Raw genomic sequence first — 15198 nt, 5'->3', positions numbered from 1 at the left:
TTTTTCAAATTTTTAAGTCTGATTTTATTTGTGTGGAAAATTTTTTGTAATTTTGCTCATATAATTCCTGACTTTCCTTTGGTAAATAGATTCCCAAATATTTTATGCTGTTGACAGTTATTTTGAATGGAATTTCTCTTGCATCTCTTGCTGTTGGATTTTCCTGGTGATGTATAAAAATGCTGAGGATTTATGGGGATTTATTCTGTATCCTGCAACTTTGCTAAAGTTGTGAATTATTTCTAATAGCTTTTTAGTAGAATTTCTGGGGTTCTCTAAGTATACCATCATATCATCTGCAAAGAGTGATAGTTTGGTTTCCTCATTGCCTACTCTAATTCCTTTAATCTCTTTCTCGAGTCTTATTGCAGAGGCTAATGTTTCTAATACGATACTGAATAATAATGGTGATAGTGGGCAACCTTGCTTCACTCCAGATCTTACTGGGAAAGGTTCCAATTTTTCCCCATTGTATATGATGCTTACTGATGGTTTTAAATATATGCTTCTGACTATTTTAAGAAAAAGTCCATTTATTCCTATGCTCTCAAGTGTTTTTATTAGGAATGGATGTTGGATTTTATCAAATGCTTTTTCTGCATCTATTGAGATGATCATATGATTTTTGTTATTTGGTTATTGATATAGTCAATTATGCTAATAGTTTTCCTAATATTGAACCAGCCCTACATTCCTGGTATAAATTCTACTTGGTCATAGTGTATTATCCTGGGGATGATTTTCTGTAATCTTTTTGCTAATATTTTATTTAAGATTTTAGCATCAATATTCATTAGGGAGATTGGTCTATAATTTTCTTTCTCTGTTTTCAACCTACCTGCTTTAAGTATCAGTACCATGTCTGTGTCATAAAAGGAGTTTGGTAGGACTCCTTCAATCCCTATTTTTCCAAATAGTTTATTTAGCATTGGAGTTAATTGTTTTTTAAATGTTTGGTAGAATTCACATGTAAATCCATCTAGGCCTGGGGATTTTTTCTTATGGAGTTGGTTCTATTTCTTTTTTTAAAATGGGACTGTTTAGGGTATTTACTTCTTCCTCTGTTAATCTGGGCAAGCTATATTTTTGAAGGTATTCTTCCATTTCATTTAAATTGTCAAATTTATTGGCATAAAGTTGGGCAAAGTAACTCCTAATTATTGCTCTAATTTCCTCTTCATTAGTGGTGAATTCTCCCTTTTCATTTTTAAGACTAACAATTTTATTTTCCTCTTTCCTTTTTTAAATCAGATTTACTAAGGGTTTGTCTAGTGTGTTGGTTTTTTCATAGAACCAACCTTAGTTTTATTAATTCAATAGTTTTTTTTTTAACTTTCAATTTTATTGATCTCTACTTTTATTTTTAGAATTTCAAATTTAGTGTTTGATTGGGAGTTTTAAATTTGCTCTTTTTTTAGTTTTTTTAGTTGTAAGCTTCATTGTTTTTCTTTCTCTATTTTATGCAAGTAGGCCTCTAGAGATATAAAATTTCCCCTAATCCCACTTTGGCTGCATCCCACACATTTTGCTATGACATCTCATTATCATTCTCTTGCATGAAATTATTGTGTCTATGATTTGCTGTTTCACCCAATCATTCTTTAGGATGAGATTATTTAGTTTCCAATTCCTTTTTGGTCTATTTCCCCCTGACTTTTTGTTGAATGTAATTTTCATTGCATCATGGTCTGAAAAGGATGCATTTACTAATTCTGCCTTACTGCATTTGAGTTTGAGGTTTTTATGTCCTAATATATGGTCAATTTTTGTATAGGTTCCATGAACGGCTGAAAAGAAAGTGTACTCCTTTCTGTCTCCATTTAGTTTTTTCCAGAGATCTATCATATCTAACTTTTCTAGTATTCTATTTAACTTTTTGACTTCTTATTTTGTGTTTTGAATTATCTAATTCTGAGAGTGCAAGGTTGAGATCTCCCACTATTATAGTTTTGCTGTCAATTTCTTCTTGCAGCTCTCAATTTCTCTTTTAAGAATTTAGATGCTACACCACTTGGTGGATATATGTTTAATATTGATATTGCTTCATTATCTATGCTACCCTTTAGCAAGATAGAGTGCCCTTCCTTATCTCTTTTAATTAGATCAATTTTTGCTTTTGCTTGATCTGAGAGCATGATGGCTACCCCTGCTTTTTTCACTTCACCTGAAGCATAGTAGATTCTGCTCCAACCTTATACCCTTACCCTGTATGTATCTCTCTGCTTCAGGTGTGTTTCCTGTAAACAACATATTGTAGGATTCTGGCTTTTAATCCATTCTGCTAATCACTTCCTCTTTATGGGGGAGTTTGCCCAATTCACATTTATGGTTAAAATGACCAATTCTGTATTACTTGCCATCTTGTTAACACCTGTTTATGCTTTTCTCCCTTCTTTCCCCCTTATCCCCCCTCCCCAGTATTAAACTTGTGAGCACCATTTGCTTCTCACAGCCCTCCCTTTTTAGTATCCCTTCCCCTATCTTACTCCTTTTCCTCACAGTTTCCGTATTCCCTTCCACTTAGCTTATTCTTCCCCTTTTCACTTTTCCTTTCCCACTTTTCAATGAGGTAGGAGAAGTTTCACCATAAACTGAATGTGTCTAAAAATGTTCTCTTAAAGCCAATTCTGATGGCAGTAAGATACCCACTATATTCATCCCCCTCCATTCTTTCTCTCAGATATAATAACTTTCCTTGGCCTCTTCGTGAGATGTAGTACCTCCTCTTTACCCTTTTCCAGATACAATGTCCTTTCCACCTCTAGTTTCTAGAACAAGGTATACATGTATTCTTTATACATCTTTATAGTGGGAACATAGTTCCCAAGATTTCTCTTTATCTTTTTAGGTTTCTCTTGAGTTCTATATTTGTAGATCAAACTTTTTGTTAAGTTCTGGTTTTTTCATCAAAAATAGATGAAATTTGCTTATTTCGTTGAATGTCCATCTTCTTCCCTGGAAAAAGATGCTCATTCTGGCTGGGCAAGTTATTTTTGATTGCATACTGAGTTCCTTAGCCTTTTGGAATATCATATTCTAGACCATTCAATCTTTTAATATGGATGCTGCTAGATCCTGGGTAATTCTTATTGTGGCTCCTCTATATTTGAATTGGGTTTTTCTAGCCTCTTGCAGTATTTTTTCCTTTGCCAGAGGGTTCTGGCATTTGGCCACTAAATTTCTTGGTGTTTTGATTTTAGGATCCCTTTCAGTAAGTGATTGATGAATTCTTTCAATGTCTATTTTACCCTCTGTTTCTATGACTTCTGGGCAGTTCTCTTTGATAATTTCCTGGAAAATAGTGTCCAGGCTCTTTTTTTCATCATATTTTTCTGGGAGTCCAATAATTCTCAGATTGTCTCTCCTAGATCTATTTTCCAAGTCTGTTGTTTTCCCAAGAAGGTATTTCACGTTTTTTTCCCCATTATTTGATTTTTTTGGTTTTGCTTGACTGATTCTTCTTGTCTCCACAAGTCATTCAATTCCATTTGTTCAATTCTGATTTTCAATGAAGTATTTTCTTCACTCACTTTTTTTTTATATCTTTTTCTAATTGTCCAATTGAATTTTTAAGTGAGTTGTTTTGTTCTATGGAATTTTTTTTCCATTTCACCAATTTTATTTTTTAGAGAGCCATTTTCTGTTTCCAGTTCACTAAATCTATTTTTCAACGATTTGATTTCTTTATCCAATCTGTCTTTAAATGAGTGGGATGATTTCTCCAGACTCTCTTGCCAAGCTTCCTTTTCCTTTTCCCATTTTTCTTCTAGCTCTCTTGTGAGAGCCTTTTAAATTTCTTCTATGAGATTCATTTGTGCTGAGGAACAGATGATCTCCTCCTTTGGGGATTCACCTGGAGACAGTCTGTTTTTAGTCTTCTCAGGGTTTAAAGTCTGCTCTCTATCCATATAGAAGCTGTCAAGGTTAAGGCCCGTTTCAATTTTTTGCTCATTTTGTCAGAGAAGAATCAAAGACAAACTAGCAAAGAAAAAAAGAAAAAAAAAACCCAAAAGGAATCTGCTTTATTTTTTTGGGCTGGGTGATGTTACTGAGCTTGCTCTACAGACTGCGGGTAGCAGCAGTGAGGCCCTAACAGGACAGCAATGGCTGTGCTGCACCTGTGCTCTGAGACTCTGAGAGCGTACTGAGACACTGTCGGGGAGGGGTGGCCAGGTCCTTAGAGACTCCAGCTGTTTGGGCTTGTATTCTTCACCCCCTGTGCTTTTAGCTTCTCTGCTTGTCTGCTGGCTTGCTGCCAAGGCAAAGTATCCCATCCTGTAGCAAAGCTCTCCCCGCAGAGATGGCTGAGATCACCCCCACCCCACTCTGGTCTGCTTGGCTGTGAGCTGCCTGCTCTGCTCTTGCTGCCACTGCCTGCCCTTAGCCTGCACTGGATCTAAAACTGTCCCTGCCCTCGAGCAAAAACAGATCTTTCCTGCGGAATTTCAAGGATGTTTTCTCTTGATAACAATATTATGTTTTTTTTTTTTCAGTCAAGCATTAATTTAGAGGCTTGTCATGAAATGAATTCTGAGAGAAAACGTGGAGCTTAGGCAGCTGTGTGCCTCCTCTCCACCATCTTGACTGGAAGTCCCCACTAAACATTTAAAGAATAGTTAACTCCAATGCTATATAAACTATTTGAAAAAATAGGGATTGAAGGAGTCCTATCAAATTCCTTTCATGACACAGACATGGTACTGATACCTAAACCAGGTAGGACGAAAACAGAGAAAGAAAATTACAAGCCAATCTCCCTAATGAACATTGATGCAAAAATCTTAAATAAAATATTAGCAAAAAAGATTACAGAAAATCATTCCCACGATAATACACCATGACCAAGTAGGATTTATACTAGGAATGCAGGACTGGTTCAATATTAGGAAAATGATTAACATAATTGACTATATCAATAACCAAATTAACAAAAACCATATGATCATCTCAATAGATGCAGAAAAAGCATTTAATAAAATCCAACACCCATTCCTATTAAAAATAATAGAGAATATTGGAATAAATGGACTTTTCCTTAAAATAATCAGTAGCATCTATTTAAAACTATCTGTAAATATCATATGTAATGGTGATAAACTGGAAGTATTCCCAATAACATCAAGAATGAAACAAGGTTGCCCACTATCACCATTACTATTCAATATTTCATTAGAAATGCTAGCTTCAGCAATAAGAGATGAAAAGGAGATTAAAGGAATTAAAGTAGGTAATGAGGAAATCAAATTATCACTCTTTGCAGATGATATGATGGTATACTTAGAAAACCCCAGAGATTTTACTAAAAAGCTATTACTAAAAAGCAACTTTAGCAAAGTTGCAGGATACAAAATAAATCCACATAAATCATCAGCATTCTTTATATATCACTAAGAAAATCCAACAGCTAGTGATACAAAGAGAAATTCCATTTAAAAACTGTTCATAGTATAAAATATTTGGGAATCTATCTACCAAAGGAAAGTCAGGAACTATATGAGAAAAATTACAAAACACTTTCCATACAAATAAAGTCAGATTTAAATAATTGAAAAAATATTAAGTGCTCTTGGATAGTTGAGCAAATATAATAAAGATGACAATACTATCTAAAATAATCTAATTTATTTAGTGCTATACCAATCAGACTCCCAAGAAACTATTTTAATGATCTAGAAAAAACAACAAAATTCATATGGAAGAACAAAAGGTCAAGACTTTCAAGGGAACTAATGAAAAAAAAAATCAAATGAAGGTAGCCTAGCTGGACCAGATCTACAACTATATTATTAAGCAGTGGTCACCAAAACCATTTAGTATTAGCTAAGAAATAAACTAGTTGATCAGTGGAATAAGTTAGGTTCAAAAGACAGCATAGTCAAAAACTTTAATAATCTAGTGTTTGACAAATGCAAAGATCCCAACTTTTAGGATAAGAATTCACTATTTGTCAAAAACTTCTGGGAAAATTGGAAATTAGTATGGCAGAAACTAGGCATTGACCCACACTTAACATTTGTCACCAAGATAAGATCAAAATGGATTCATGATTTAGGCATAAAGAATGAGATTATAAATAAATCAGAAGAACATAGGATAGTTTATCTCTCAGACTTGTGGAGGAGGAAGCAACTTGTGACCAAAGAACTAGAGAACATTATTGATCACAAAATAGAAATTTTTGATTATATCAAGTTAAAAAGCTTTTGTATAAACAAAACTAATATAGACAAGATTAAAGGAGAAATAATAAACTGGGAAAACATTTTTTACAGTTAAAAGTTCTGATAAAGGCCTCATTTCTAAAACATATAGAGAATTGTCTCTAATTTATAAGAAATCAAGCCATTCTCTAATTGATAAATGGTCAAAAGATATGAACAAATAATTTTTAGATGATGAAATTGAAACTATTTTTACACATATGAAAAGGTGTTCCAAATCATTATTGATCAGAGAAATGTAAATTAAGACAATTCTGAGATATCACTACACACCTGTCAGATTGGCTAAAATGACAGGAAAAAATAATGACAAAAGTTGGAGGGGATGTGGGAAAACTGGGACACTAATGCCTTGGTTGGTGGAGTTGTGAATGAATCCAACCACTCTGGAGAGCAATTTGGAAGTATACTAAAAAAGTTATCAAACCGTGCATGCCCTTTGATTCAGCAGTATTACTACTGTATCCCAAAGAGATATTAAAGAAGTGAAAGGAACCTATATGTGTAAAAATGTTTGTGGCAGCCCTTTTCATAGTAGCTAGAAATTGGAAATTGAATGGATGCCCATCAATTGGAGAATGGTTGAGTAAATTGTGGTATATGAACATTATGGAATATTATTGTTCTGTAAGAAATGACTATGTGGATGAATACAGAGAGGCTTGGAGAGACTTACATGAACTGATGATAAGTGAAATTAGCAGAACCAGGACATCATTCTATACTTCAACAACATTATTATATGAGGATCAATTCTGATGGAAGTGGCTATCTTCAGCAATGAGAGGATCCAAATCAGTTCCATTTGATCAGTGATGAACAGAACTAGCTACACTCAGCATAAGAATACTGGGAAATGAGTGGTCCATTTTCATTCTTTCTATTATTGTTTGCTTGCATTTTTTTCTTCCCAGGTTATTTTTACCTTCTTTCTAAATTCAATTTTTCTTGTGCAGCAAGATAATTGTATAAATATGTATACATATATTTTATTTAGTATATAGTTTAACATGTTTAACATGTATGTGACTGCCTGCCATCTAGGGGAAGGGGTGGAGGGAAGGCGGGGAAAATTTGGAACAGAAGTGTTTGCAAGGGTCAATGTAGAAAAATTACCCATGTATTTGTTTTGTCAATAAAAAAACTATAATAATAATAAAAAACAGGAAAAATCACCTAATTACAAATGCCTCAAAATAATGTTTTTTTAAAAAAGTGAAAATGAAATCAGTTGGATTCCCTAGCCCAGAGATGTCACAGTATTCATATCTATCTATGTCTGTCTCTCTGTCTCTCCCTCTCTTTCTGTCTCTCTCTGTCTCTGTCTCTCTCTTGTGTGTGTGTGTGTGTGTGTGTGTGTGTGTGTGTGTGTGTGTGTGTTCCCTCTTCATCTTCTTCCCAAATATGTTTTGGAAAGGTTGAGAACCCTGGAGAACAGAACTCTTAAGTGCTGCAGATTCATGTTTGTACCTACCTCAAGGTCTATTAGTTGTTGTACTGTGCATTGTTTATCCAAAATAAACTCCTCCCCAATAATTGCCTGTATTGCATCCCAATGCCGATGTTTAAGACAAGGATTTACCAAAGCCACGATGGTAGGCAAGCTTTGTTTAAAATTCAATACTGATTGCTTAAGAGATTTTATCATAGAATTTTTTGGTATGCCTGTAAATCAAAGCAGCACAATAAGATTTTTTTTTGACAATGGCTTCAGTTTCTATCAATCCTAAAAAGAATGAATATATATATATATATGTATTTGTTACTAATACCATTATTATTTCTTAAGTTTATCTTTTTTATCTATCATCATTCAAACTCTTAGGTAAAATTGTACTTATTACATTGCCTTCACTTTTTACTTCTTATTCACTTCTTAAAAAAAAACATGATTTATTTTATTAAACATTTCCAATTAAATTTAATATTTTAAAGGGTTTTTTAAATTTTGAATTTCAGATTCCTTCCTGTCCCTCCCATATCCCATGAGAAGTGAAGCAATATGATATTATATATGTGAAACCATGCAAAATATAGTTATATATCAGTCATGTTACAAAAGAAAACATCAAAAAGAATTTTAAAAAGTTAGGCTTCACTTTATACTCAGGATTTATCACTCTGGGATAGTCACTGTGACTGAAACTGTTCTTTTCAACATCACCAATATACTTTTCATTGCTAAATATAATGAATGACTTTTTTACAGTTCTCATCTTTTATGATCTTTCTACCAGTCCTTCTCCCTCCATACTCTCTGCTGTCTGAGTTTTTTGATAGTACTCTATCACCACGGTTCCCTTTCTTTCTGTTTGACTAGTCCTTCTCAGTTTCTTTTGCAGTATCATTGTCCATTTCCTGCTTCCTTTGTTTGTGTATATCTTTTGACCTGGTTATTCTTCCCTCAACTCACCATCTCCCTTGGATTCAACAGTTATTTCTATGCAAATGACTTCAAAAACCTTAGCATACCATTCAATTCTGAACTCATATTTCTTACTTAATCTACTCCTCCTACTGTTAAAAGCACTACTACTATTCCAGGATAAACGAGGGGAATAAAATACATTAATACAGAACCTCAAAACACACACACACACACACACACACACACACACACACACACACAGTTTTGTTTTGTTGTGTTTAAAAGAGGAAAAAGAAAAGAAGAGAAAAGGAATATAGAAACACAGAAATAAGAAGGAAATTTGGAAGAGGGAAGAATTTACTATTTCACATAATTTAGGTACATAAGGAAAAGTATATACAAGCATGGTGGGTAGTGGGGGAAAGTGGGACATATCATTAAAGTAACTCTAATCTGAATTGAAAAAAGAATATTAGATCCATGCACAAGTTTGGTGTGGAGAAACTGTAAGGGAAAGAACAGGAAAAGAGAAGAGAAGAAGGATTTAAGAGAGAAGAAATTCAGGAAGGAGACAGTCAGAAATGATCAAAAACAGGCTTCATCTTTGGATTGTAAATCATAATGGGGGAGATTTAAAAGAGCAATAAGTTTAAGAACCAGAAATTTGGTTGCTGGGCTTGATGAAAGGCAGTGGGGCAAAGGAATGTAAGAGATCACTTTGAATATAGGGTACTGGTATTATTGGGATTTCTTTTCTTTTTCTATCCCACTCTTCTTACTCTTCTTTGCAAAAGATGTAGAGCAGAGAGGAAAAAGGAAACAGTACAAAATAATATGACATAAGAAAATACAAAATTAACAATCATTATTATAAACATGAATGGAATGAATTAACTCATGAACAAGAAGAGAGCAGCAGAATAAATTATAAAACAGAATCTAACAATATGTTGTTTATAAGAAGTAATAAAATATCAATGTTTAGTATATGTGATATTTTAGATATATTATGCAAACACACACATAAATTTATACATATAGAATTTAAATACTTAAAGGAAGAGCTAATAGAACTAAAGGGAATAAACAAATCTGTAATAATTGGGCACCTTACTGTTCTGCTTTTATAATTAGAAAAAAGATGACTAAGAAAGATGCTAAGATTGACTGAAAAATAATTTCAGAAAAATTAAATATGTTAGAACTCTAGGGATTGAGAATAGAAAAAAATCATTATATATGATATATACACACAAATATGTACATATATACACATATACATATAGGTGCATGACTTACATGTAGATATGTGTGTTTCTTACCTATTTGTAGCACTTTTTATAAAAATCAACCATGTAACAGGGTATAAAAACTTTAAAAAATAAAAAATAGCAATAATAATCATATCCTTTACTGAAATCAATACAACAAAAAATTTATCATAAATATATGACATTTGAAGAAATGAATTGAAACTTAAATTGATATTAAATTACAACCCTAAAGAATATATGGGTCAAGGAACAAAACTTAGAAACAATAGATCTAATACTTTTCAGGAAGATTGGGGGTAAAGCAAGGAGATTAACTATCACCACTATTATTTAACATAGTTCAAATATAGTTTGATATATACTATTTGTAATAATAATAATACAAGAAAAAGAAAATAAAGAATTAAGGATAGGCAAAGAGGAATTAAAAGCTTTGTTTTTTGCAAATGTTAATAATATCATGAATCTGAGAGTTTCAAGTGAAGTAATTAATAATTTCATTACATTAGCAGGATAAATATAAATCTACAAATATCATGAGATTTTCTGTATATTATCAATACAATCCAACAGTAAGAGAAAGAAAAAGAAGTTATTTCAAAATAATTACAGAATTATAGAATTCTGAGAGTTCATCTACACACATATAAAATTACTACAACTATAAACCTTTATTTACAGAAATAAAGATCAACTAATAGTGGGGAAAGTATTAATTGCTCATTGTTGAACTGTGCTAATGCAAAGAAAATATTTCCTCAGGTACTTTAAAGATACAGCACCATACCAATTAAACTATAAAGAGTTGCTCTATGAAACTGTAGATAAAAATAATAAAATTGACCCGAAAGAACTAATGGTCAAGAATCTTAAGTGAAGGGGCCCAGTACTATAAGGTCTCAAGCTATCCTATCAAAAAAGATATTGAACATTTGTGACTGGTTAAAATATAAAAAGACTGATCAGTAGAAAATAATAGGTACCCACCCCCAAAAAGAAAATATAAGGTACATAAGACAAAAAATGCCAAAAAACCATAGTGTTTGATACACTCAAAGACCTTAACTATTAACATAGGAATCACTATTCAAACAATAACTTGTTAGAGAAACTGGAAATTAGTCTGACAGAAATTAGGTTTAAATCAGTATCTTATACCATATACCACAATAAATTGGAAATGAATGCACAACAGATATAAAAGATAACATATCAAACAAACTCAAGGAACATGGAATACATTGCAAAATTATGGATAAAGGAAGAATTTTTGACCAAACAAGGAAAAGAATTACAAAAGATGGAATGGAGAGTTTTGATTATATAAAAGTAAAAATCTTTTTCACACATAATGATTTCAGGAAAACTTAGAAGAGATATGTTTTACTTGTGGGGGTAGGGGAATATTGTATTAAGGCTCTCTGAAAAGAAATGCAAAGTGTACAGAAAATTAATTCAAATGAGAACAAAAGATATTCTCAAATGACCAAAGTATTTGAAGAAATACATCTGAAGGAAAGAAATCTATTATTTAACATATGCCCCCAACAATGTTCCTAATTACTGAGAGAGATATATAAATTAAAATAACTGAGTTTCTACTTTGTAGCCAGTAGATTGACAAAAATGGCAATCAGGATATTGTTGGAAGGGCAATGGGTGGACAGGTATACTAATATATTGATGGTGGAGGCATGAATTGATTTATACATTCTATAAAATTATTGGAAACAAAAGCCTCACATTCACAAAAGGCAGTTAGATGACAAATGAATAGAGTTCTGGACCTGAAAGGAAAACTTGAGTTCAAATTTAGCCTTAGACATTTATAGCTCTTTGACCCTGACAAAGTCATGTAATCTGCTTGCTTCAATTTTCTCAAATGTAAAGGGAAATAATAATAGCATTTACCTTCCAAGGTGTTTGTTAAGATCAAATGAGATATTTGTTAATCTCATTAACAGAGTGTCTAGTCAATTATTATTATTTCTAAACTGTACATATCAGTTGATGTCAATACTGCTAGTAGGCACACACATGCCACAAAGATACCAAAGAAAGAAGAAAAGGATCAGTAAGTCTAAGAATATTTATGAGTACTTTTTGTTATTACAAAGAACTGTAAACAAAGAAATGTTTGTTAACTAAAGAATGGTTGGATAAATTATGGTTTATACATATTATGAACTCTTATAGCATCATAAAAATTACTGAAAAGGATGGATTCAGTGAAATCTGGGAGGAATTATAAACTGATACAGCATAAAATGAGCAGAACCAGAACAATTTAGACAATGACTACAACTGATACAGAATAAAATGAGCAGAACCAGAACAATTTAGACAATGACTACATTATAAAAACCAAAAAAACCCAAAACTACTTTGGAAGACTTATGAATTATGATCAATGTAATGATCAATCACTTTAGAAGACTGATGATAAATCATGTTTCCTAAGATTCTGTAAAGAGGTGAGGAATTTTATTTGCAGAATGAGACACATTTTTTGACATGGCAAATGTGTGGATTCATTTTTTGCTTTACTATACACATTTGTTATAAGGGAAGTCTTTTTTTTTTAAGAGAGAGAGGTGGGGAAGAGGGAAAAAGGAGGAGGGAGAGAGGAAGGAAGGGAGAAAGGGAGGGAAAAAGAGAGAGTTTGAGAGATAGAGACAGAGACAGACAGGGACAGACAGAGGGAGAGAGAGAGATGGGGTATGGGACAAAAGTGATAATGATACCTCCCCCAAAAAAGGGGGAAAAAAGAAAAAAGCAGAGATTACTCTTAAAAAAACAAACAACAACAACAAAAAAAAATCACAGTAACTCACACAGAAGAGAGCAAAGGTTTAGAAGGTGACAGACAAACGAGCAATGTTAAAACTATCATGTTAAATTTAACAATGTTTAAAAAAGTCATACAACAAAAGTTATGTAACTTTTATGGCATATTTTATAACATTTGTATGTTTTATATATATAACATAAAATATATATAAATATAACATATTTATAACAAACTTTTTATAACATAAACAAGCATAAATAATCATCTTTTGCTGTTCTTTATATAAGGAAAGATTCATGCTTATTGATTTTTGTTAAGTTCATCAATGAAAAGAAAAAATCTAGAAACATGGGATACAATGTCCAATACTGGCACAAAGTACTATATAGCACCATATTCTCACATTTTATTTTTAGTTTTTTCTTACTTACCTACTTAATAGGTCAGTTGGGCTTTTTTTTTCAGAAATGGAAACTTCATTTATAGTAAATTTTACATAAGAGATTTGAAGTAGAAATGTAATTTTAAGTAAAACTCATATTTCTAGGAATATAATCCTAGTCTTAATCAATAAAGGACATATTTCTCATTTTAATTCCCTCATTAATATAATATGAATGGCAACAGTTATGCATTTATATCTGTTTCATTTGAATTGAAATCTAAAATACTGCTTCTGATTTATTCAGTGCTTGAAATAATTTAGACAAAAGCAAACTATCTGAACATTCCCTCCTCAAAACAAGAGCCAATTCCCAATAGGCACATAATATAGCAATATACAAACAAATATGCAAATGAAATTACTGAAAGATGTTCTATGCAAGACTGGTTTCTAAGACCACCTGGTAGTTTTAACTGGAATACAAAGTTACTAACTACCAGATTAAAAGTATGAATTCACAATAAAAACAGGTTCTTCTTCCTTGTTTTAGTCATTCTTTCATAGTTTAACACTATCCTCCACTATACCTTTAAGAGTCTATAGAGCTAGGAAATGGCAGTTTAACAGTCCTTCTGTGATTAATCTGTGAGGAGGCTAAAAGTTTAGTTATGGTGACCAAAGGGAAACAAAGAAGGACTAAGACAGTTCCTGAGAGAGTAAGAGTTTATCTTTTATTTTAAGAAGAAACATGAAGAGAATTCTTGGGAAGACTGTTTAATTAGTTTCTTAAGAGAACTGTATGCTAGAATTGTGTTTCTACATAAGAATTGAGAAGTCAAGAGTCAATTGTGATTATTAAAAGTGACTTTAAGGAGCAGCTAGATGGCACAGTGGATAAAACACCAGCCCTAAAGTCAGGAGGATGTGAGTTCAAATCTGGCATCAGACACTTAATACCACCTAGGTGTGTAACCCCAGACAAGTCACTTAACTCCCAATTGCCTCATCAAAAAAAAAAAAAAAAGTGATGTTAGAAAATATCCATGGATTAGGGACTGTGATAAATCCCTTAAAAAGTCATCTCCTTTGAGTCTCATAACAACTCTGACATGTAGGTACTGTTACTAATTCTCGTCTTAACAGTTGAAAAATAGATTTACTCAGGATTCCACAACTAGTAAGTTCTTTACAGGAAAAGAAGCTGATCTAGCTTGTTTAATAAATATATTTAACAGGTTGGGATGAGATATTAGAGATAATTGATTAATAAGAGATAATTACAATTTTAGTAATTAATGCAAATGAGGAACAGATAGAAAGATCATTAGTTCACTGAGTTATACATGTGATGTTCAACCTTAATCCCTGTTACAACTGAAAATTTCTCTTTGCTTGAATACAACATGAAGGTTTATTTTCCAAGATAAGAACTGTTTATTTTCTGTTATTTTTGCTTAACAACTTCTTTGTTACTTTAAATTGTATGTATCCTGAAGCATAGAGTATATAATAAAATTATATTCTTGCAAATAACTACTGATTCTCATACATACCTTTATCCAACATATAAATCATATGCATCCATCTTGTAACACTCTTCTGGATTAAATCTACATTAATAGTCCCAAAAATGCTTTGCTTCCACACAGGAGACAGATTTGCCCATTCCACTTGTGCTTCCCATAAAATTTTCCTCAAAGTTAAATCACATTCAATTTCTGAGATTTCTGACATCACAGTGTTTGCAATATTCCTCTCTAAAGCTACCATTCTCATTGAAGTAGAACTCTCAAAATAATCCTGATAATTTGAGTAAGTCTGAGCTTTATTGGATAGAACTGAAGTTTCTTCTGAGAGGTTCTCAATAATTTCCAAAGCAGTTGCTGGCCGAGTAGCAGGATGTACAAGAACAGGATTTTTTACCTAAGTAACAATGAAAATAAATCTATGATCAATAAATTCAGAAATAAAGCTCATTTTTTTAAAAAAGCAAGACTAGTAACCAATAATAGATATAGTATATAGCCATTGTTCTACCATTGACAAGCTCTAGAAGCTTATTCATTTCAGCAACCAGTCATTAGTAAATGCTTAAGCTGTGTGAGGAACCACTTTAGAAACTAAGAATAGAAGGATGAAATAAGTCAACCCACCATCAA

General features: G+C 32.3%; 1 protein-coding gene across 1 annotated transcript in view; it reads right to left on the bottom strand.

Annotated features, from left to right (window-relative positions):
* DNAH14 (dynein axonemal heavy chain 14) overlaps nt 1-15198 on the bottom strand; it is a 386173-nt gene that overhangs the window by 255237 nt on the left and 115738 nt on the right. The window contains exons 19-20 of the mRNA XM_051996560.1: nt 14593-14962; nt 7696-7886 (exon numbers count right to left, since the gene is read on the bottom strand). Coding sequence (XP_051852520.1) covers nt 7696-7886; nt 14593-14962 — 561 coding nt within the window. The remainder of the gene's footprint in view (nt 1-7695; nt 7887-14592; nt 14963-15198) is intronic.

The sequence above is a fragment of the Antechinus flavipes genome, chromosome 4, assembly GCF_016432865.1.
Source record: "Antechinus flavipes isolate AdamAnt ecotype Samford, QLD, Australia chromosome 4, AdamAnt_v2, whole genome shotgun sequence".
NCBI classification, from domain to species: Eukaryota; Metazoa; Chordata; class Mammalia; order Dasyuromorphia; family Dasyuridae; genus Antechinus; species Antechinus flavipes.
The sequence above is the reverse complement of the archived record's forward strand: the minus strand, read 5'-3'. Positions and strand labels throughout refer to the sequence as shown.